Source organism: Myxocyprinus asiaticus, chromosome 4, assembly GCF_019703515.2.
Source record: "Myxocyprinus asiaticus isolate MX2 ecotype Aquarium Trade chromosome 4, UBuf_Myxa_2, whole genome shotgun sequence".
NCBI classification, from domain to species: domain Eukaryota; kingdom Metazoa; phylum Chordata; class Actinopteri; order Cypriniformes; family Catostomidae; genus Myxocyprinus; species Myxocyprinus asiaticus.
Window position 1 is genome coordinate 50,465,813 of NC_059347.1, and position 24,188 is coordinate 50,490,000.

The following is a 24,188-nucleotide window of genomic DNA, read 5'->3' on the forward strand; positions in this document are numbered from 1 at the left end:
CCTACGGGCACAGATCCACCTTTGCTGGACCAGACAGGACTGGCAAAAAAGTGCTCTTCACTGACAAGTTGCAGTTTTGTCTCTCCAGGGGTGATGGTCGGACTCGCGTTTATCGTCGAAGGAATGAGCGTTACACCGAGGCCTGTACTCTGGAGCGGGATTGATTTGGAGGTGGAGGGTCCGTCATGGTCCGGGGCGGTGTGTCACAGCATCATCGGATTGAGCTTGTTGTCATTGCAGGCAATCTCAATGCTGTGCATTACAGGGAAGACATCCTCCCTCATGTGGTACACTTCCTGCAGGCTCATCCTGACATGACCCTCCATGACCTTAATGCAGCTGGTGGCCACACCAGATACTGACTGTTACTTTTGATTTTGACCCCCCCCCCCCCCCCCCCATTCTAAAATGCTATTCTTCTCACCACAATTGTACAGAGCAGTTATATGTGTTACCATAGACTTTTCAGTTCGAACCAGTCTGGCCATTCTCTGTTGACCTTTCTCATCAACAAGGTGTTTACATCCACAGAACTGCCGCTCACTGGATGTTTTTTTGTTTTTGGCACAATTCTAAGTAAATTCTAGAGACTGTTGTGTGTGAAAATCCCAGGAGATCAGCATTTACAGAAATACTCTAACCAGCCCATCTGGCACCAACAATCATGCCACGGTCAAAATCACTGAGATCACATTTTTCCCCATTCTGATAGTTGATGTGAACATTAACTGATGCTCCTGACCTGTATCTGAATGATTTTATGCACTGCTCTGCTGGCACACAATTGGCTGATTAATTAAATAATCACATGGATGATTGTTGGTATCAGTCGGGCTGGTTTGAGTATTTGTGTAACTGCTGATCTCCTGGAATTTACACACACAACAGTCTCTCGAATTTACTCAGAATGGTGCCAAAAACAAAAAACATCCAGTGAGCGGCAGTTCTGCATATGGAAACGCCTTGTTGATGAGAAAGTTCAACAGAGAATGGCCAGACTGGTTCGAACTGACAAAGTCTACGGTAACTCGGATAACCGCTCTGTACAATTGTGGTGAGAAGAATAGCATCTCAGAATGCTATTCTTAGATGCGGGTTGGCACTGTTTTGGCGGCACGAGGGGGACCAACACAATATTAGGCAGGTGGTTTTAATGTTGTGGCTGATCGGTGTATATGGGAAAACACAGTTCATTTGACATAGGCATTAAAAACCTCTCCCAAAACCTGCCCCTGTGTGCATTGTTTTTTGGCTTGTTTGGCCTTTCTTTTTGAGACATAATTTTCCCTTTATAGTGCTTTTCTCCACAAAACAATTTTGCCCTTCATCTCTCTCTCTCTCTCTCTCTCTGTCTCTCTCTTTCTCTCTCTCTCTTGTTTTTTCCCCTCTTCCCCTCTCTTTAAAATAGAGGCAGAGATTAAATCGATTTTTCAGTGTCATCAAATCCATGGCTCAGCTCTTTGGCTTTGACGAAGGGAAGTGTTTGTACTGGTCCCTACCGAAGTCACTAAATGATATACCATCAGTTGTAGGACACAAGAAAAGTAGCGAGAGAGAACACTAGGTAACCCTGTGTAAATGTATGCTACAAGTTCACAAGAGACCAGTGTCATAAAATACTGAGTAACTGCAATAGCTGCAATACAACAGTTACATTAGCATGTAGTGTCATTAGCAAATACACCTTGTTTTCAAGATATTAATATTGTTCTTAGACTTGCTATGTATTTTTGGTCCTTTAGAATTAAATTAAGAAATTCAAGATTACATAAAAAAAATTAAATATAAAACATCTCCCCTTGATGTACTTTGATAGAATGTGTGGCTTTTTTTCTATCTATCTAAAACTCATTAAAAAAAAAAAAACCATCCCTGTAAGGAGGCCAAACAGTTGGAGTGGAAAAAGGAAATGACGTGCTGTACAAAAAGTTGATACATAATCCAAAAATGGGTTTTATTGGAAGGTGCAAAAATATTTACAGTGCAGGAGAAAACAAAACAGCAACAATGTGCTAATTTGGCTAAACCGAATGGCCTAAGTTTGCAACACTGCTCAATCCATAATCAGAACTGAATGCATTTAGCCAGCAAGCTTATTTATAGGCTAAAGCCCCACCTACAGGGCATACCAACTTAACAGGAATAAACTAAAAAGTTTGCAACAATCAAATAAAATATTTTAAACACCCAACACAACAAGACTTAAACTTCCCAAACAGGTAATACAACAACCATTAACAGAAGAAAGTTTAACAACAAATTAAATGGCCAAAAACAACTGTTCTTAAATTCTCCCCTCTGACATCACACAAAAATGGATTGACCCAGATTATGGGTTTGGTTGTACAGAGTGTGAACCGGGAAGTTTAACTGCTACCAGGTTTGTGGAAAATTTGTGGAAAAATAAAGGTAATTGTCACATGAATTATTGTATGTTCTGGCATTTTGTTCTTTTAGAAAAACAGTGACAAACTTTAAGAAAACAAACTATAAGGAGTTGTAAACTCAGCAGTAACAAACTTTAGACTGAACAACACAAAAACTCCATAACACCTTCCTGTTGTGTACACAGATGTTAATTTGCCACAATGCACAGTACAAGTGATATGGGTGTATGTTTGTAAGTCCAAGTTTATATAGTCAGCAGGTTAACCTGTGACAGTCCCTTTTCCAGGACACTGTATTTTAAAGATAATTTTGTAAAAATCCAAATAACTTTACGGATCTTTATTGTAAAGGGTTTAAACAATGTTTTCCATGCTTGCTCAATGAAAAAACTTAAGACACTAAAGAGACCTTTCTACTGACTCTGAAAAACACCAAAAGAAAGATGCCCAGGGTCCCTGCTCATCTGCATGAACATCCTTAGGCATGCTGCAGGGAGGCATGATGACTGCAGATGTGGCCAGGGCAATAAATTGCAATGTCCGTACTGTGAGACGCCTAAGACAGTGCTACAGGGAGACAGGAATGATAGCTGATCGTCCTCACAGTGGAGGTGGAGGGTCCGTCATGGTCTGGGGCGGTGTGTCACAGCATCATTGGATTGAGCTTGTTGTCATTGCAGGCAATCTCAATACTGTGCGTTAGAGGGAAGATATCCTCCTCCCTCATGTGGTACACTTCCTGCAGGCTCATCCTGACATGACCCTCCAGCATGACAACGTCACCAGCCATACTGCTCATTCTATGCATGATTTCCTGCAAGACAGGAATGTCAGTGTTCTGACATGGCCAGCGAAGAGCCCGGATCTCAATCCCATTGAGCACATCTGGGACCTGTTGGACTGGAGGGTGAGGGTGAGGGCCATTCCCCCCAGAAATGTCTGGGAACTTGCAAGTGCCTTGGTGGAAGAGTGGGGTAACATCTCACAGCAAGAACTGGCAAATCTGGTGCAGTCCATGAGGAGGAGGTGCACTGCGGTGGCCACACCAGATACTGACTGTTACTTTTGATTTTGACATTATTCCATTTCTGTTAGTCACATGTCTATGAAACTTGTTCAGTTTATGTCTTAGTTGTTGAATCTTTTCATGTTCATACAAATATTTACACGTTAGGTTTGCTGAAAATAAAAGCAGTTGAAAGTGAGAGGATGTTTCTCTTTTTGCTGAATTTATCTATCTATCTGTGACAAGGAGGAGGGTGGGGCTGGGCTGTGACTACGCATGCCTGGCTCCCATTTGGGCTAATCAGCCGAGGAGAGGGATAAAGGCAGCTGCGTGTGGCTCTCTCTCTCCCGAACTGCCGCATCCGGCTGCCTTTATCCCTCTTCTTGGCTGATTAGCCCGATTGTTTAAAAAAAAAAAAAAAAAAAACTAGCCCACTGTAAAAGAAAAAAAATCACTTCTTGTTTCTGCCTTGCAAGCTCTGGTATTTCCAACCTAGTATCATAGAATGAACATTACTATAACTCCGTGTCGGCCTGTGCATTTTAAGTCTAGGCCTTTAGTGCGATTCATGCCATTAAGAAAACACCATTTCACAATGAATAAGACACCCTATGCCTATGGACATCATACATATGTCGCAGCCAACTAATACCAATTGACATTTTTAAAACGTCCACACACAAAAGCCAAAACTTGACATGACACTGAATGCTCAAGCAAGCCTAATTTGGACTGCAGCATGATTATGTTAAGTGAACGTCTCCCGAACTGACATTTAAAAATCATATTCTTTCATATGAATCTACCAAGGAGGTCTATAATTCCTGGAAAAAGCTATCTAATAATATTTGCATTTTAAATATTGCTTGAAATAAATTTAGTTTCATCAGGGTACATGATTACATTTCAAAACTTGAAACGACACTGAATGCTCAAGCCAGCCTAATTTAGAAAACTCCAGATGTTGCTATAACAATGCAAAAAGCATTTACCAATTTACTTAAAGTGAAAATCAGCCCTCCTTTCCTGTTTAATCAATTAAATAATCACACGATCATGCAGAACATCTCAGGTTTTTTAAATTCATAAGGATCTCTTTCTCAGTTGCGATAGCGGCAGTGACAGTCGACTGGTCAGCTTGGTCTCACGTTCTTCGCTTTTGAATTACGTACATTTCTTAAATGCATGACTGCGTCACTCAAGGCCTTCTAGAAGGCCTCGACCTGGACATATCCTAAAGACCACACCCACCAACAACAAATAAATAAATCTGATTGGCTGATGAATCTGACAATCTGACAGTAGATGCCTATTCACTTGCACTGTTGAGGGATTCTGTAGAAATTCATAAGGGCTTAACGGGGTGGAGCTTAGACTCACACGCTGCTTCGGCTAACGAGCTTGGCTTCGGGCATGCGATTTGTGAAACAGCCGTCACGCTTTGCTTGTACACATCAAGAAAGAAATTCTGATTGGATAAACTTAGTTTTCCCCTATTCGTTTGTAGATGAATTTGGAGTGGAAAACAATTGAAAATACATAGGAAGAAGGGTGAATGAGAATGAAAAGATGAAAACATGTTTATTTATTAGGCATGTTAGGCCAGCAGAGAAGGCTTTGCCACTCCTATAACTACATTTTTGCAAACTGACTTCTACGTGCCACGTTCAATGTTTCACTGCAGTTTCCTGGTGAAATTAACACTAGAGGCGCTACAACAACTGTATGGTTTATCACACAAATCACAAGTAAAATGTCTGATTATTACTTTATATACACTTATTTTTCGCTCTATTACTCACACACTGTTGTGTTATGAAATTGAACACTTTTACTCTAAGGCATCGTTTTAAAAACGATACCCAGGGTTCTCACACGTCCTGGAAATCCAGTTTTCCAGTCATGGAAAAGTCATGGAAAATGAGAAAAACACCTAAATGTCCTGGAAAATAATTATTTGTCCTGGAAAATATTTTAGGATATTTAAACTGTATGATTGTGTTGCTGACAGGGTTTTTATTACATTGAAATAGTGCATTTTTTCCCCCCAACACTGCTATAGTGTATTCAAAAACATTTGAGTTGTAAAACTTTTTTTTATTTTTTATAAATTCACATTTTTATAAATTTTATAATTCCACCTCGGGAGGTGGTAGCGTGGTGATGCGGCCTTTACACCTCGGGATGTAATAATTCAACGATTGTAGTCTGCTTACACCGCCGTTACCACATGTAGGGCCTATGATTTCTGCAATGCGGAAAACATGGATGGAATCACTAAATCCAGTCATAAAAATTGCATTAACTATAAGATGTGGAATGTCATGGAATTTTACATTTTTGGGACAAAAATGAATGTTTGAATGCACAGTTAGTGAAATAAAAATTTAAATATGTCCAATTGTGATTATTAAACCGCAAAAGGCTGCGATTTAATAAAATAAGTATATAATTTGCTATGTGTATGTGTCTAGTAGATGACAGTGAGCTGAGTGCTCTGAAATGTGCAGCACATACATACATACATAATATATTTATTGTAATGAAATTATAGTTTTTTTGGTGTTTAATTATCACACTGGGACAAACTGATTATCCTTAGCTGAGAAACTACTGTCAAAAATACACAGAAATGCCAAAATATAATCTCTATTTAAATGGACACGTGGAATGGGAAAAAAATATCATGTTTAATGCAATTAAATAACAATACTAAAGCAATATCTCACATCTGTGATGTTCTTTTGTGCAGAACCTCATTTGACAAAAATATCTCCAGTGTTGATTGAATTGTGCTGTGAGGATTTTGTAGAAAAGCACATCATTTGATAAAATAATGCAATGTTATGTTGAAAAATGTTATTAATTAAAATAATGCTGTTTTCATTTAAAGTTTTGACAAATTCATTTGGTTAGACACCACTTCGATGATTACATTTATTTAAACTGTCGAATACAGAATTTTTTTTTTAAATAACCTTCCAATAAGCACAATTTTACTGACCTCTCATGTGTTTTTTGCTTTAATTTTACCACCGTGTGGTATAAAACATGTCCTTAGAAAATGTCCTAAGAAATGTCCTTGAAAATTGTGGGAACCCTGATACATTTTAACACTTGTATTCAGGATTTGGAGTGTTACTTCTGAAATGTATTCCACTACAGATTACAGAATACATGCTGTAAAATGTAAACTGTAACGTATTCCATTAGATTACTCAAGGTCAGTAACGTATTCTAAATACTTTGGATTACTTCTTCAGCACTGGTAAATTTTTTTCACTTGTTTTGACTATAAAAACTCTGCCAGTACTGTAAGACAAAATACACATGTTAAAAATACATTCTCTGAAAAACCTAAATATCTTATGCAGTGTTGTTTCTAAAACAAGATTAATCAAACTGATTTGTTTTAAGGATTTTTTTGATATTTTTACAGGAAAACAATACAAAAAGTATTATCAAGAATACGATTTTTGCCCTAATATCAAAGGTATTACTAGAAAAAAAAGAAATTATGATCTAATGTAAATTTTCTTGATAAAAAAAAATATGATCGTTCCTGGTAACATAAATGGCTAGAAATAGCATTTTAGTTCAGCATAAATCTGACAATTTACATAAGGTTTATTTCTAATTCTTCTGCTCCAAACTTACTTCAAACTTCTCTGTCTGCTCGTATGAATGTAACACATCATAAGAAAGTGTTTCACCGCTGTTCAAATGCACTTTGGATCACATCATATATATATATATATATATATATATATATATATATATATATATAAATGTTTTCCATCTGAAAGGACTAAATATTAATGAAACAGATGACAATAAAATGCAAAGTAATCTCTTCAGTAATCAAAATACATTTTGAATGTAACTGTATTCTAATTACCAATGATTTAAATTATAACTGCAGTGGAATACAGTTACTTATATGTTGTATTTTAAATACGTAATCCCATTACATGTATTCCGTTACTCCCCGTGACTCACCTATATTTACACACTTATTCCGGTGTGATTAGCTTCCGTGGTAGCTCACCTGACAGAGTGTTGGACTTTGAACTCGGACCGTGGTTCAAAACCAGTGAAGCAATCAAGTTGACACGTGAGATGATAGTCTCATTAGAAGCAACACGAAATGATGTGGTTGCTTCAGAAAATATACTTTTTATTTCTCATTTTGTTTTTGGACACTCTCAGCTAGGTTCAGGCATTGGTTTAGGGTAAGCATTTCTGTTTTGTGTAACTCTAATTTTATTTTAGATCAATATTGGTTAGGCTTACATAAAAGTTTTAGGTTAGGGAGGTACGTTTTACTCATGAAAACCTCTATCTATTATTCACCTTAAAATCACGTCTGATTACAACACCATTTCACTTGCTTTTGGCACCCCCTGCTGGGCATATCACTGGGAAACTGCAGCCAAAAGTGTAATGAAGCATGTCATTTAGTTTTTGCAAAAATGTTGCCATGGTCACGTAATGTCCATGAGATCAGGCTGGGTATTTCCTTGCATAATTATACTGCTTAATTGAATACATTTTTATTTATTTATTTAATGATCAACATAAATACAACGTTGTGTACCAGACACCACAATATTTATCTCATGTTGTGTTTTTGATGTTCTGATGTGGCCACATGCCACATCAGCTGCCATTTTCCTTTGCCATTAGCCTCACGGTCCTCAGACCTGACACAATCATTTCTGCAGCAGAGAATGATGGGGGCGGCAGCTCTTAGACCAACACTGGAGATGTTCAGAAAGATGGGTGGATTGAAAAAGGTGCAAATTGCAAGAGCAGTGATGGTAGCAAAGGTAGAGAAAATGAGCATATCATCCTTGCAGGGAATTGTGGGTAATTGCTCTCTGAGAGTCACACACATACAAAGACTTGAGGGCTTGTAAAGGGTTCCTTTTATCAACCATCACCCTGTGTGTTTGTGTGGTAGAACATTACATCCTATATAAATACAGCCACGGAATGGGTTCTGTTACACTTCCTCTCAGGGCTTCCGATAGAATGCATGTAAGAGTGAATGCATTTGCTTTGATGAAATGGCATTTCTTTAGTTCATATGATCAGCCTAATTGCTTGCATTGAATGAATCACATTGCATTTTATTTGGACTTTTGGACATTTATAAAGGTCTTTGTTTAACTGTCTCTTTAGTATGCCAATTTAATCAATCATTATCTTTCTCTCTTGCTCTCAACCTCCCTGTTGTATAAGCATTCCTAGATCTTTAGACATTTTCTTCAAAATGATTTGCACCCACGTTGATTTGGTTCAGTGTAGGTATACACATCAAAGGACTAAGCATACAATGTTGATTAGAATACACACCTGTGTGTCAAATGACTGAAATTAATCAAACAAATCAAGCCCATTTCCTAAACTTCATTAACTCATTATGGCATATAACATAATGATGAGTTTGAATATTCATCTTCACTGTTCTTATTTATTTTTCCATCACTCATCTATCTCTCTCTCTCTCATTGTAAGGTAATCATTAGTCTCAGCATCAGACAGCCATCCACTGACTGCCCACAGTCTGTTCTCCAACAGTCTGATGCATATTGCTCACAAAACTGGAAAGCACTTGTGAAATTCACAAGCTCCAATCAGATTGCCTGACTGTAACAACTTTTTGGGGGCTCAGGATGCACAGGTTTTTATTCTTGTCCAAAATAAGCTGGAATATAGTAGACTAAACTGTATGTCGCAGGTGACAGGTCAGAATCAGGCTACACAAGATTAAATGTTCATGAGCGATAGGAAGTATGCTAGGAAACATGTTTATGAAATGAAAACACTGGACAATACACAATAGCTTCACAGTTTGAATCTTACGTGATTTGTGGGCACACACACACTTACACACATGTTCGTTACAAACTTCAGCATGCCCCCGCGGTGACCCTGAGCTGTAATAGTGAAATGTGATTGCTTCACGCTGCTTGAGCTTGTGTGTGTGTGATTTGCCGGTAGCAAAATGATAGCGCTCTGTTTGCCATGACAATGTCACACAGACACAGCCCATCAAGGTGTCATAAACGTCCAGCAGATGCAGACCACCATTCATCACTGCACAGTGAGTGAGTGAGATGGAGGACAAAATATAGAGAAAAACATCAGAAAAAAAGTCTAGATAAATAAAGAGGAGAAGAAAAGAAGGGTTTTCTTAGAAAAAAGAAAAGACAGAGAGCATAAAAACAAGACACTATAATTATGTGAAAAGGTGCTTTCTCTCTTTTCTTGAAATAAGTGTAATTGTGGTTAGTGCATAGGGAAGAATCAAACCAAATGCCACAGCCATTACAAAGCACACAAAACTGTTCGATTCGCCTCTACATCACCTCTTCTGTTATTCAGTTTCTCCAGACTCCCTTTTTCTCCTCTCTCTCTTTATAGGTATCTCTTGGTTGTGATGAAGTGTTGGTGAATGGAAAAGAGATGAGGGGGCGTGTCTCTCTTCAAGTGAACTTTACCTACCTCTATTTGACCAGCCAATTAGAGCTCACCGTCTGGGTGCCACGGTTACCGCTCCAGATTGACGTCTCTGATGCAGAACTCAGCCAAGTCAAAGGATGGAGGGTACCCATCATCACCAACAGAAGGTGTGTGTGAGACAGTGAGAAGTGCATTTTATATTTATGTGTGTGCGCAGTCATCTTATATACAGATGTAGGGGGAAGGGCACACTTTAGTTTTTCAGCCATGAGACATCCACTGCCATCCCCTTTCATTTTCATGCTATAGTTTGTGTGCGTGTGGATATATGTCTGCTTCAATCTCTCTGCTGGGCCCATTTTGGCCAATTTGTGTCTCTCTGCCTGAAAAAAAACTGTTACCACCAGAAATCACACACACACAAACACACTTATACCACATGCTATGCTTCCCCCTAGGTGAGCAGAAAAATTTGAAGTAATAGACTCTGAGTGAGAAATGAAAGGGTGGAAAAGAGAAAGAAATTAAGAAAGAAAGAAAGAAAGAAAGAAAGAAAGAAAACTGTGTGTGATCAGACTATTTTTTTCCTCCTTTAATTTGACAGATGGATAGCCAGCTGCATTGAAACACACAAACAGCTTCATAACCCTGAACTGAGCAAAGTAAGCACTCAGAGTAATCAATATTTGAGCAGCTGTAGCTGCTGCAAAATATTATAAGTAGCCAAAGACATTTGTAATTACCATCTTCTCAGTTCTCTGTCCATAATTACAGACATATTTCATCCAAAGATAAAACTTCTGTTGTCATTTAGAAATTAAAAAATACATATTGCATAATGTCCAGTGTGTTCTTTCCCATTTAATAAAAGCAAATAGTGATTAATAGTCCCATGGAAGAAAGTACTGTAAATGCCCAGGTATACTTCACTTTGCGCGTTCCGTTCCGTCTCACGCACAGTTGTGTGCACACAGCTTTGAAAGTATGCCTCACACGGATGAGCGCGAATGGACAAATTTGACTCATGCGCAGTTCAATTGCTTTGTTATACGCTACCAGAAGTTAGAAGGCAGCATCAAGTCGTGTCATTTACAGGACATCCACTCTGAAGGATAAAGAAGAAGAAAAACTGAGGATCTGCCATTAGAGGAAGCAAGAACAACAACAACAAAACGATGGAGAAGGATCTGTTTTTCGACTACTGTTTGACAGTACAGCCCAACTGTGCGTATTGCCACCTAGTCGACTCTTCTATCTCAACAGTCAACCTTACGCATGCGCATTTGTCCGTGCACAGTCCGCGGACACTCCTGATGACTAAAATTTCATCACGCGGACTGTGCGCAGACCGTCACGGAACGCGGACTGGCAAAGTATACTTTGGGCTTAGGTTATACAGGTTTGGAAAGACATGAGGTTTAGTAAATTATGAACAATTATCATTTTGAGGCCAATTAACCCTTAAAGAAAGCCTGCAAATAAGGTGAAAAATAAAAGTATGGGGACACTAAGTAATGACTTTAATGACATTAGTGAGTCATTATTTCAGTTTCATATTTTCTCAGTATACTTGGTGCATTGTTACCTTTTAGAATCTTGAATATTATTAACATAAGTAATGCTGTATTAATAGCCTTTTAATTTTTTTCACTTTGCACATCAGGGCTTCTGTAGATAATAAACCAAGATGAGGTCACCACTTCAGGTTTAGGTCACTGCTATTGCATTTTGGCTATATTTCACTTAACCATCTTCCTTACTGGGCTGCATCCCCCAGGCCGACACGTGACAGCGAGGATGATGAGGAGGATGAGAGGAAGGGCAAAGGCTGTGCTCTGCAGTATCAATATGCTCTTGTGCGCATTCTCACACACTTCGTAGCCGAGCCAGCAGGCCCCGGTGGGGAACTTGTGCACATGTTGGGCTCTGATTGGTCAGCCGACATCACAGAGATGGTCCTAGACTTCCTGAAAGTGGAAGATACACGCATTGCGCGACTGATTGATGGGAGAGTGCTGGTGGGAAGAGACCTGGGCATCACCACTATACAGGTGAGTACATCTACCAATCTGTCCGTCGGTCGGTTGGTCACTAAATCTTTAATGTCATGATTGTAAACTCACAAAATAATGCCAAAGTGTATAGAATGATGTAGCAACGAAATAGACAATATCGAGAAATAAGGTTCCATAAATAAAGAAATGAGTGGGAAAGCAAGTGACATTTTAGAAATATAAGTGAAATGGATATGGAATGATAAGAAAAAAAGAAATAAAATCAAAAACAAAGGAATACAATTTACAAATTGCTAGCTCTGTACTGTTTTAGTAAATTAATATCTTACATTAATAGTAGAAAAAAACATTTGTTGTGCCACACAGTTGTTAAGATTAATATACGATGAGTCTATTTTTTATATCTGCCTAATAAAATAATACATTGAAATACCTAATGGTGAGAGATTTTAGTGGAGCCTTCAAAGCCAGTGCGTTTCTTTGAATTGATCTGATATGACAGCTTAGTTTCTAAATAAAGTGCTCACAAAATTAATTTAGATAACTCGTCTTTGACAAATAAATAAACAACCTGAGACATAGTAACACCTCCCTTGTCAAACACACCGGAAATATTTGCAGTGCTATTGCATGTGAGTGATAACAAGCTTGTTTGCCTACAGGTGTTAAAATCTCAGTGGCGCTGAATGCTCAGATTTGAGTTAAGTGTTCTTTTGGGAACCCATCGACTGAGAGGCCCCTGTGTGTTTATTTCCCTGCATGTATGTTTGCGTCTGTCAGTCTCCATTTGCATTTTATCATGTTTCCCATCTTACTATGAATATATGATGTTTATGTAATACCTCTTATGTGGTTTGTATTCAGGGATATAGTGGCCTCAAACAGTATTTGGCCTCAAACTTGAAAATGTATGACTGTCATTGCATTATAAAACAATATATCAAACAAAGAGGCATTTATTTTAAAGAAAGCACAAGCACACTTTTCAAGCAATACATTTCATAAAAAGATGTTTGATAAAATTTAAATGAATTAAAACAATAATCTTCAAAGATATAATGTTAAGTCAAAACAAAACTTAGTGGAACATGTTCATAATTATTGTGATGAACTGCATTTGTGGTTACTCTGTTAGGACACCTGTGTTAACTGGGAGAAGGACTCACTATCAACTTAATATTACATTGGGACAAGTTGGTCAAAAGTAATTGCTAAAATGGGAAATTTAGAAAACATAGTTCTGAGAAAAGATCTAACATTGGTTTGTTTTCAAACCACATAATGTCCCCATATTTTGTTATAAAGACAATGAAATTCGTAATTTATTAAGTTTGACTTGAGTGTCTAAATACAGTGCATCCGGAAAGTATTCACAACGCTTCACTTTTTCCACATTTTGTTATGTTACAGCCTTATTCCAAAATGGATTAAATTCATTATTTTCATCAAAATTCTACAAACAATACCCCATAATGACAATGTGAAAGGAGTTTGTTTGAAATCTTTGCAAATTTATTACAAATAAAAAACGAAAAAATCTCATGTACATAAGTATTAACAGTCTTTGCCATGACACTCAAAATTGAGCTCAGGTGCATCCTGTTTCCACTGATCATCCTTGAGATGTTTCTACAATTTGATTGGAGTCCACCTGTGGTAAATTCAGTTGATTGGACATGATTTGGAAAGGCACACACCTGTCTATATAAGGTCCCACAGTTAACAGTGCATGTCAGAGCACAAACCAAGCCATGAAGTTCAAGAAATTGTCTGAAGACCTCCGAGACAGGATTGTTTCGAGGCACAGATCTGGGGAAGGGTACAGAAAAATTTCTGCAGCATTGAAGGTCCCAATGAGCACAGTGGCCTCCATCATCCGTAATTGGATGAAGTTTGGAACCACCAGGACTCTTCCTAGAGCTGGCCGCCCGGCCAAACTGAGCGATCGGGGGAGAAGGGCCTTAGTCAAGGAGGTGACCAAGAACCCGATGGTCATTCTGACAGAGCTCCAGCATTTCTCTGTGGAGAGAGGAGAACCTTCCAGAAGAACAACCATCTCTGCAGCACTCCACCAATCAGGCCTGTATGGTAGAGTGGCCAGATAGAAGCCACTCCTCAGTAAAAGGCACATGACAGCCCGCCTGGAGTTTGCTAAAAGGCACCTGAAGGACTCTCAGACCATGAGAAACAAAGATTGAACTCTTTGGCCTGAATGGCAAGCGGGCAAGCTGGAGGAAACCAGGCACCGCTCATCACCTGGCCAATACCATCCCTACAGTGAAGCATGGTGGTGGCAGCATCATGCTGTGGGGATGTTTTTCAGCGGCAAGAACTGTGAGACTAGTCAGAATCGAGGGAAAGATGAATGCAGCAATGTACAGAGACATCCTTGATGAAAACCTGCTCCAGAGCTCTCTGGACCTCAGACTGGGGCGAAGGTTCATCTTCCAACAGGACAATGACCCTAAGCACACAGCCAAGATAACAAAGGAGTGGCTGCGGGACAACTCTGCGAATGTCCTTGAGTGGCCCAGCCAGAGCCCAGACTTTAACCCAATTGAACATCTCTGGAGAGATCTGAAAATGGCTGTGCACCAACGCTCCCCATCCAACCTGATGGAGCTTGAGAGGTCCTGCAAAGAAGAATGGGAGAAACTGCCCAAAAATAGGTGTGCCAAGCTTGTAGCATCATACTCTAAAAGACTTGAGGCTGTAATTGGTGCCAAAGGTGCTTCAACAAAGTATTGAGCAAAGGCTGTGAATACTTATGTACATGTGATTTTTTTTAGTTTTTTTATTTTTAATAAATTTGCAAAGATTTCAAACAAACTTCTTTCACGTTGTCATTATGGGGTATTGTATGTAGAATTTTGAGGAAAATAATTCATTTAATCCATTTTGGAATATGGCTGTAACATAACAAAATGTGGAAAAAGTGAAGCACTGTGAATACTTTCCGGATGCACTGTGAATGTTGGTTCCACTGTAGCTATTCTTAGTGAAACATGTTGGAAGAGGTTTTGTGTGGAATTCTCTGTTCTTTTTTTCTTCTCTCTCGTTTAGGTGATCGCCAACTCTATGATTTCCTTCCATTTTAGTATTTACTTTTCTGCCCTCAGCTCAAGAATCCTCATGGTGTCAGTTAACAGTTTTTGTCTGTGGTAACAGGAGATTGTGCTCGATGATAACACATTGATTCCGAGAGCTCCTTGTACACCTGTCATACTTTCTGTCTGTCACAACCAAGCAATGTTGCAAAGCATCAGTTTGTATCTCCCTGCCTTTGCTTTGCTTTTGAAAGGATGGAAGATAATATGTGACAAAAATGGGGGACAGAGGAAAGGATTTTCAATTATGTAATGTTTTAACAATATAGATTTTAAAATGCTTCATTAAAGGTGAAGTTTATAAAAATAAAAAATATTTTCAAATAGGTTTCTGAACACTCCCCATGTCTGCCATTGGTGAGCTTACAGATAGTTCTGCATAATAAGAGACATAAGGCAATAAGAAACATGTAAAATCTGGATAATGGGGTGTGTTGATAAAATTTAGGGTAACACTACAATACGGTTCCATTTGTTAACATTAGTTAACATTATTTAACATGGAATAACAATAGACAATACTTTTACAGCATTTATTAATCTCGGTTAATGTTGATTATAACATACTAATAAATAAAAAAGTTAAATGAACTATTTTATTTTTATTAACTAACATTAACAAAGGTTAATAATTGCTTTAAACTATATATTGTTAATTATTTATGATACCTAACGCATTTACTAATGTTAATGAATGGAATCTTATTATAAAGTGTTGCCAAATTTAGTATATATTCGTGCGATGCTATGCAATCTTTAGATCGTTTGTTTAGGGCTAAGGAAAGGTGAAAGGAGAGTCATGTGATTTTTTGCTAAGCTACAGTATGTGAGGATTGGATCACTGTGCCTCCTAAGGACATTTCTCTGTATTTCCCAGGTTATATCCCCTCTGTCTGACTCTATTTTGGCTGAGAAGACCATCACAGTGCTGGATGATAAAGTGACCATCACTGATCTGGGAGTTCAGTTGGTGGGCTCGCTAAGTCTCTCCCTGCAGCCCAGTTCTACCAACAACAGAGCCTTCTACATCACAACCACAGCTCAGGACCTGCTGCACACACACAAACAGGTGAGAACCATGAGTGATGACCACCAGAACAACAAATTAACCACCCGATCCCTTTAAGTTTAGGCTAGTGAGAGGCCATGTCCACACTAATACGTTTTAGCTTGAAAACGCATAGATGTAGTTATGTTTAAGCCTCTCATCCACATCAGAACTTGTTTTCCTTCACCCAAAACAGAGACGTTCAAAAAAGCTTCCCATAACAGAGTCTGAATTAGTTGGAACGTTCTGGATCTAGAAGTTTAGTCTTCCGTATTTTATCTGGAACATTCTTCAACAAGATGTTGAGGCTGTTATGAATTAAGGCTATCAATTTGTGGAAATGTTCTAGAACTAGAATTTGAGACTACCATGAACTGGCTGAAACATTCTTGAACTAGAAATTGATGCTACCTTCAATTAGTTGGAACATTGTAGAACTAGAATTTGAGGCTACCGTGAATTGGTTGAAGCATTCTAGAACTAGAAGTTGAAGCTACTGTGAATTAGCTGGAATGTCCAAGAACAAGAATTTGAGACTACTGTGAATTGAACTAGAACTACAGCACTGTCTAGGACAATTGCCTTAAGCTTTGAGGGTGATTTGAGTGAGTGTTAATTTAAACCACAGTTGAAAGCATTTGTTGGACATTTAAACATTAAACAGCTGCAAGGGAACCCAGGGTGATTAACAATCATCCACATGAAAAAGTTTTTCATTATCAGTTGTCATTAATATTGTGGCACTTTTGATGAATATCAGAAGCATAGATGCTACCTGGTTTAGTGCCAGATTTGTTACAGAGCCTGTGGCTAAGGAGAAAATGAGAGATTACAGTCGAAAATATCCAGATAGGCAGGTAAATGAACTACTCAGAAACCCCTCACTTCCCTCATACTTCCTTGACCATGTAACATTTTAGAGTAGGTATTTTAAAGTACACCTATCAACTGCCCACAGTGTGCCCTGCCAACAGCACAGATCCCATTGCAGAAATAATCCAGTAATATGCATTCTGCAAAATTCTATAGCCTCTCTGTGCTCTAATAGCCCATGGCCCTTCACTGGAGACACGGGTACTCATTTTGGCAAGTGTTGTTAAAACTGAGAAGTGAATAGCTCTAATATCCTTCTTCCCCCTACAGTGCTGCTTTCCTTGCCTTCTGCCAGCGATTTCCCACGCACAGGGCCCAAGGTTAACTATGACTGAATGAGCGTGGGTGGGAAAACACTGCAAGAGTCTCATTTGGAGTTGTTGGCAATTACAGATATATATTTTTAAAAAAAATGCTTTTAGTCTCATTTGAAGACGCTGCCAAAATCAGTGTGGCCACATATCTGGAGCTTGTCCTTGCACGCTAATTTTAATCCAAGCAGTTGATCTGCAGCTTTCATTTTCAAGTGTTTGATTAACTCCACACACTTTGCATCCTATGTAATTAAAATCTATATCCTATAATTACTTCTCTTGTATTTTATAAATTATATACAGGGTTCGAAAGGTCTTGGAAATCCAGGAAAAGTCATGGAATTTGGAAATGGGGTTTTCCAGGCCTGGAAATAATGCTGAATGTTTTGGAAAAGTCATGGAATTTTTTAACAAACTATTTTCAGCAATACAAATGTGCTAAGAAATCTTCAAGTTTAGTGCAATTGTGGAGTAACTCAGATAAGCGCTACACAGAGCCCGCACGGAGCAGTACACAAAATGTGTTGTTGCGTAAACTGAGTTAATTGTGAATAATGCTAGAGAAGTTTGCTCATAAATTCTCAAGTTAAGATGATTATTGTAAAAGTAAAGGAATTAGTACCTTTCATATTTACATTATTGTTTGAAAATATTAATGCTTTGTATGTAAATGTTAATTAAGCTAATGGTGATATATGCTTGTCAATCCGAGCAGTGTTAATTGTCCACTTCATGATGAGCAATCACTAAAAGTCTTAATATCACCTACATCCTCCTGTTTTTAATGGAAAACATGACAGAAGACATGCACTGAATTTCAGTGATTCCCTGATTCCTTTGCCTATATTTTTGAAGTTGAAAGTAATGAAACGCCGTCAATGCACGTGTCTGATTCGCTGTTTGAGTGCTTCTCACAGAATGCGCATATGAAGAATTTCCCTCTCTCTTTTCTGTGTCACCGGTCCAAAAACACTTGTTGTGAGTAGTTGTGAGCGCAGCAAATTATCTCCAACCATCTTGGGCCTCGGGAGGTGTTTTTAGTTTAATTTGCTTTAAATCCAGTGTTTAACATTTTACTGTACATGCCTAGCCAAGATAATGGTATACATTTATTCCAGTATTTATTTGAATAGGAAAAAATTGGCTTGTAAAAAATTGAATTGAGTGGTGAAATCGGTCAAAAAGTTTTGTACCCTGCTGAACAAACATGTAACTTTTTATTAATTTAAATTCTATGCATTAATGTAAACCATGTAGGACATTAAAAAATAAGTGTTATAAAAAGTGAGCACAGAATAGGTGGCTTCCAAAATTGACTGTGAGACATCCAAAAGATGAGGGGAGAGGACAAGACAAGGCAAAAAACAATGTGTTTACAATCAAAATAAACAAATTAAATAAATTAAATAATAATAATAATAATAATAATAATAATAATAATAATAATAAAACTTTGTGAATTATTACAAAGCAGACTGATTTAGTGGTATTGAATAAGGTGCATGTTTTGACTGTTATACAAACAGAATTCAAATGAATTGTGTTTTTTTTTTTTTTTTTTTTTCACAAATGGATAGAAACATTTGAAAACGCTGCAAAAGAGGTTGAGTTTTGGAAGTTTTTGGAAAGGTCATGGAAATGTACTAGTCAAAATGTGAACGAACCCTATATATAAATATTCTGATGTGGAATTTTTGTAATGACGCAACACAAATATTTTGGTGCATTTGTTTAAAACATTAGTAGGCTTGACAAATAAGTCTATAAGGAATAGTTAATGGAATAATTCTGTCATCATTTACTCTCATGTTGTTCCAAACCTGTATGACTTTCTCTCTTTTGTTGAACACAAAAGGAGACATTTTAAAGAATGTTCATACTGCTCTTTTCCACACACTGACAACAAACAGTGTCCAGGGGCTGTGATGCTAAAAAGAGGAGCTCCATGAAAGTACACTTGTGTGTTATATTCTAAGACTTCTGAAGTCATTAGACAGCACTGTGTGGAACAGACCAAAATTTAAGTTGTTATTGAAAATCTTCCCCTCTGCATTAGCACTCTAATTTCATTCTAGTTCATATTCTTTAATAAGTATTGTTTCAAAGCAGCTTCACAGAAAATCATACCTTAATTGCATAATGCCAAAAATGGCATGCTTGGTGACGAGTTTTTGTTCTGCTTTTAACTGCAAGAGTTTTATGTTAAGCTTGAATTCACTCCTCAGGATCAAGTGAAGAGGAAGCAATTTCCTTTTCCTTTATTGTTGAAATGTAATTTACTTCAATGAGACTTTTTATGAAAAATCTTAACTTGTATTGCTTCTGGGTTTATCATGAGAAATTTAGAAGTTATGTATACATATATAAAGAAAAATAAAAAATAAAAAAAACTTGACAGACTTTCTTTAATAGCTGTCAGTTTAAATGGAATCACAATCACAAATGCTTTGAGTTAGCATGTTCTGGGATTAGAAATGTTTTCAATGCAGAAGGATGTCATTCTAAAAAAGCAGTGGAGTATGTATCAAAGCTTCATGACTCTCCAAGGACAGAGATGCAAACACTATATAAATAAGAATATTTTTGACTTTTAACTCACTTGAAATTGATGTTAAATCATCTGTATCTTTCTATTCTACTCTTATCCCTCTGTTATATCTCACACAGGAAGCTATCATCAGTGCATGGATTCAGTACAGTGATGGTGCTGTGACACCTCTTGACATCTATGACCCCAAAGACTTTACCCTAACTATCACCTCATTGGATGAAACTGTGGTCTCCACTTACCAGGACCAATCCCAGCGCTGGCCTGTTGTGGTGGCGGAAGGAGAAGGCCAGGGGGCGCTGTTACGTGTCGATATGATGATCTCAGAAACCTGTCAGAAATCCAAGAGGAAGAGCATTATGGCAATGGGAATAGGGAGTGTACATGTAAAGTTCGGACAGAACGACCTAGAGCAGAGAACTGGAACCAAAGAGGAGAACAGCCTTGACAACAGCTCAAATGAACAGAGACATAAGGTTGTAGAACCAGATAAAACAAGAGGAGTAGATAGCTGGAAACACACAAATACAGCGGTGGACAGAGAAGAATCAGTACTGAAGAAAGTCAGCACCACTACAAAGACAGCACTAACTAGTCGCTCTGGGGGCAATAAGCAGGGTGGCGGACTAAACAACAGTCCTGGGGACTATACCAGTTACCCTGCACAGGTGGAACTGCCTGGTGGAGCTGAGAGTGACCTGACCCAGACTCCAAGAGGTCTGTCGGACCTGGAGATCGGTATGTACGCCCTTCTCGGTGTCTTTTGCCTCGCTATCCTCGTCTTCCTTATCAACTGTGTCAGCTTCACCTTCCGCTACAGGCACAAACAGCTTCCTGTTTTAGAGCAGGGTAACATGAACCATGCCCACGATTGGGTGTGGCTCGGCAACGAGGCAGACCTGATGGACCATGGTGACCATGGGCCACTGGCACACAATGATGAGTGCACAACTGCAATAGACCGCAACGAGGGGTGTGAGGAGAGTAAGTACCTACTCAATGGGAGCAGCCTTCAGAAAAGCATCTCCTCACATGGACATAGTCTACCCCATGTGCATTCCGATCCACGGTCCTATTCTGGCAATGACCCTACTGGGAATGTGGAACCCCTCAACAATTCACCCAGTGCAGCCAAGCGCAAGAGGGTCAAATTTACCTCCTTTGCCACAGTATTACCAGATGAAGGGGGGCCTTACACCAACTCCATCCTTATCGGGAATGAAGATGACATTAAGTGGGTATGTCAGGACATGGACCTGGGACATTCTGCTGAGCTCAGAAGCTACATGGAGAGACTGCAAGACAATCTGTGAGAGCTAGGAAGAGAGAAAAAGAAAGAGAGAGAGGACAAACAAAAACTCACCAGAAATGCCTTTGCGTTGAGGGGGGAGGTGGATGTGGAAAAAGAGAGCGGGAGTAGAGGGAAAGATTAATTAATAAAGAACTGAAATTGGATACATGCAAGGAATGTCTAAACGAAAGTCAAATGAACAAATAAAGTCCATCTGAGTCTGGAATTAAGTAGCAAATTCACAGAAATGGGAAATGAGTGAAGACAGACTGGCATGTTCGAACTGCCTCTGACAAGCAGTCCAGGTGGCACAGAGAGAGCAGCTGCCAATTGGCTATCGCAGGGACAGGACGCCAGTTACTGACACCCTGAATAAACAAGCCTAAACAAGACCAGCAAGAGAAAGAATGAAAGGAAACAAACTTGACAGCTGTACAGAAAATTACAGTCCATGAAAGTCAATGAACAGGAGTTGTTATTGCTAATGTAATTTAGTTTTTGTTTTGTTAAGATTTAAGTCTGAATAATGGATAGTTACAGTACAACAGATCTTATTTTTTAAGACATTGCCAGGATTGTTTCAGATCCTAGTAAGTAGACCAGAACGGGGCTCTCACAGTCCTGGCTTGCCTCAGATCCAGGTGTTTTTTTTTTTTTTTTAACACCAATTCTGTACTGTCTGTCCTCCAGTGTGAATTCCGTGAGAGTTGTGGACGGAAGACATCCCTCAGCTGGGATGCCAGCCGTATCTGCATACCATTTAAGAAGTCTATGAAAAGCTCCAAAACACCACAGTCCTCCCTCCATGTCTCCTTTGGGAGGAAAACACAAGATATCGGTGATGAAATGCAACATAATTATAAATAGACTCTTCATGCACTGTCCATTTGATCCAAGTGAATGTGAAGGACAGAGGACTTCTTTTGAGCCCCGTTGGGAGGTTGTTCATTTGCACAATAAGAATAATGCAGGATTGCTGGTAGTGCATAGTGGCCCTCAGCTGATCTGAGACCAATCTGAACTGTGATTACAGTAAATGTCCCAGACTTACAACCTGACAGTGAATCAGTCCGGCCCCACATAGAGTTGAGATAACAAGTATCGGACAGACTATGTAGAAATCCAACCTCACAAAATGAGTTGTGTTTGTTACAAAACCATATGATTGTTGTGATAGAAAATTATACAGAATAGATATGGTCTATTAATCTCCGGTATGGTAAATGTATGAATGTTTCTCTTTTTACTGAGGCAAAATGTACATAATTTACCACATTTTTACATGGCTGGAGCACCTGCCCATGGTTTTTATATGTCCTAGGTTTTAAAGCAACTTTCTCTTTCTGCTTCACCAACCCCATCCAATGCTCCCCAATTCCCCGAATCCTTGTTGTTTATATTACTGAAGAGTTGCAGGGAAGGACAAAAGTTGAACCTTCTCTTCGAAAGCTCAGGTGAAATTACGCTCACAGGAAGTGGTAGAGTTGAAATGTAGATTATAAGAATGCAATATTTATTTGTAAGTGTAACATGAGATAGGATGTAAATAAAGTGATTCAAAATGTATTGTGGACTGCAAAATGGCTGTTGCCTTCATGAGTACATTTTCACATTTGACACAAAGAATCATGGGATGGTTTAGTGTTTCCTATTCTTTTAAGGATTAATGGTAGGCTTGGATATAATAAGACACATCTAGGGGCACAACTACACATTTCCAAGCGGGTATGCAAAACAAAATTTTGTGGCCCATGTATCTGTCGGGTAGGGCTCATCCATTATATGCATGGGGTGGGGGGGGTGATGTTGGAGGGGTCGAGGAGGCCGATCATACCACCTTTAGTGAGCCGCTGGCACCCCCTTTACCTGGCGCCCCTATGCACTGTATACTTTGCACATCATGGGTTTTGTCAGGACTTGCACATTTCCCATTTAAACAGGATTCAATCTTTTCCTTTGACATATTATTCATGTTTATTTCAAAGGTGTTTAAATACTTCAAAACTACAAAACCAATGTGTGAGTCCATCAGTTTGCTAAACATTATGCAGTATGAGGCTGCACTGACATGCTTCTTGATTTTAGCCCTTGTGTTAAATTACAACAAAACAACAACTGCCCCGCAGCCACAAGTCAGAAATGTTTTAGCCCTAGTGCCTCTATTCAAATGCCCCCCCCCCCCCCCCCACACCTTTTTTTTTTAACCTAAACATACATACCTAATTTTTGCCAAGAATAAATTACAGGATGTCTTGTTTTCTAGGTTTTATCATGGGATTGGTTTGACCTTTACTCTATAAAGTTTTATTCTATTCTGACCTTGACACTCTATACAGCATAGCAACAGTTCTTTCTTATTAAGTTGCTTGGTTTAAGCACTATACAGTTTATTGTCAATTGTGGTGAAACCATATAATAGAATGTAAGAGATAAAGAAAGAGATGTTGAGCTTACGTGTTTGCCAAGGCTATCACAGACACCTCTTCAAGCAGAGAATAATAAACTGGACTGTAGCATAAAGAACCTCTTTTAGATGATTCACCATCCACATGAGGCCTTAGATACAATTTCACAATGTCTGATGACTGAAGAACTCATCTTGTTTTGCGTATTTTCACTCTATTCTGATGTGTTGACACCACAAATATTATATATATATATATATATATTTCTTCCAGGATAGCCTTGTATGCAGGGTTGGGAGGGTTACTTTTGAAATGTATTCCACTACAGATTACAGAATACATGCTGTAAAATGTTTTGTTTTAATGTAGTTAACAATCAAGCATACATTAACTTGTCTAATGTTGAGCTATGAACCTACTGCTTTCACCAACAGAGTTATGTTTGTAGTTGCAATAAAAGTATATTATGTAAGAGGATAAACATTCTATATTGATAGTTTGTACATCTCACTCCACTAACTGACAAATATTTGTGCAGTACTGTATGTGCACTCATTTTTTGTAAACTTAAGTACATCTGTGAAATGACTGCTGTTTTAGGGTTAAATTACTGTATTGTCAATTATTTATTTTTAATTTTTTTATTTGTTTTTGTGTGTGTGTGAAAAAAACTAAACAAAAAATCTTAGAACATCAATGTAAAACTGACTCTGAACCGGCACCTAA

At 38.4% G+C, this 24,188-nt stretch overlaps 1 protein-coding gene across 1 annotated transcript in view; it reads left to right on the forward strand.

Annotated features, from left to right (window-relative positions):
* Positions 1–23,220, forward strand: part of LOC127432331 (transmembrane protein 132C-like) — a 463,488-nt gene extending 440,268 nt beyond the window's left edge. Inside the window, exons 6-9 of the mRNA XM_051683250.1 lie at positions 9,823–10,028; positions 11,639–11,912; positions 15,861–16,052; positions 19,886–23,220. Of these exons, the coding sequence (XP_051539210.1) occupies positions 9,823–10,028; positions 11,639–11,912; positions 15,861–16,052; positions 19,886–21,079 (1,866 nt within the window). The 3' untranslated portion in view covers positions 21,080–23,220. The remainder of the gene's footprint in view (positions 1–9,822; positions 10,029–11,638; positions 11,913–15,860; positions 16,053–19,885) is intronic.
* Positions 23,221–24,188: the final 968 nt, after the last annotated feature.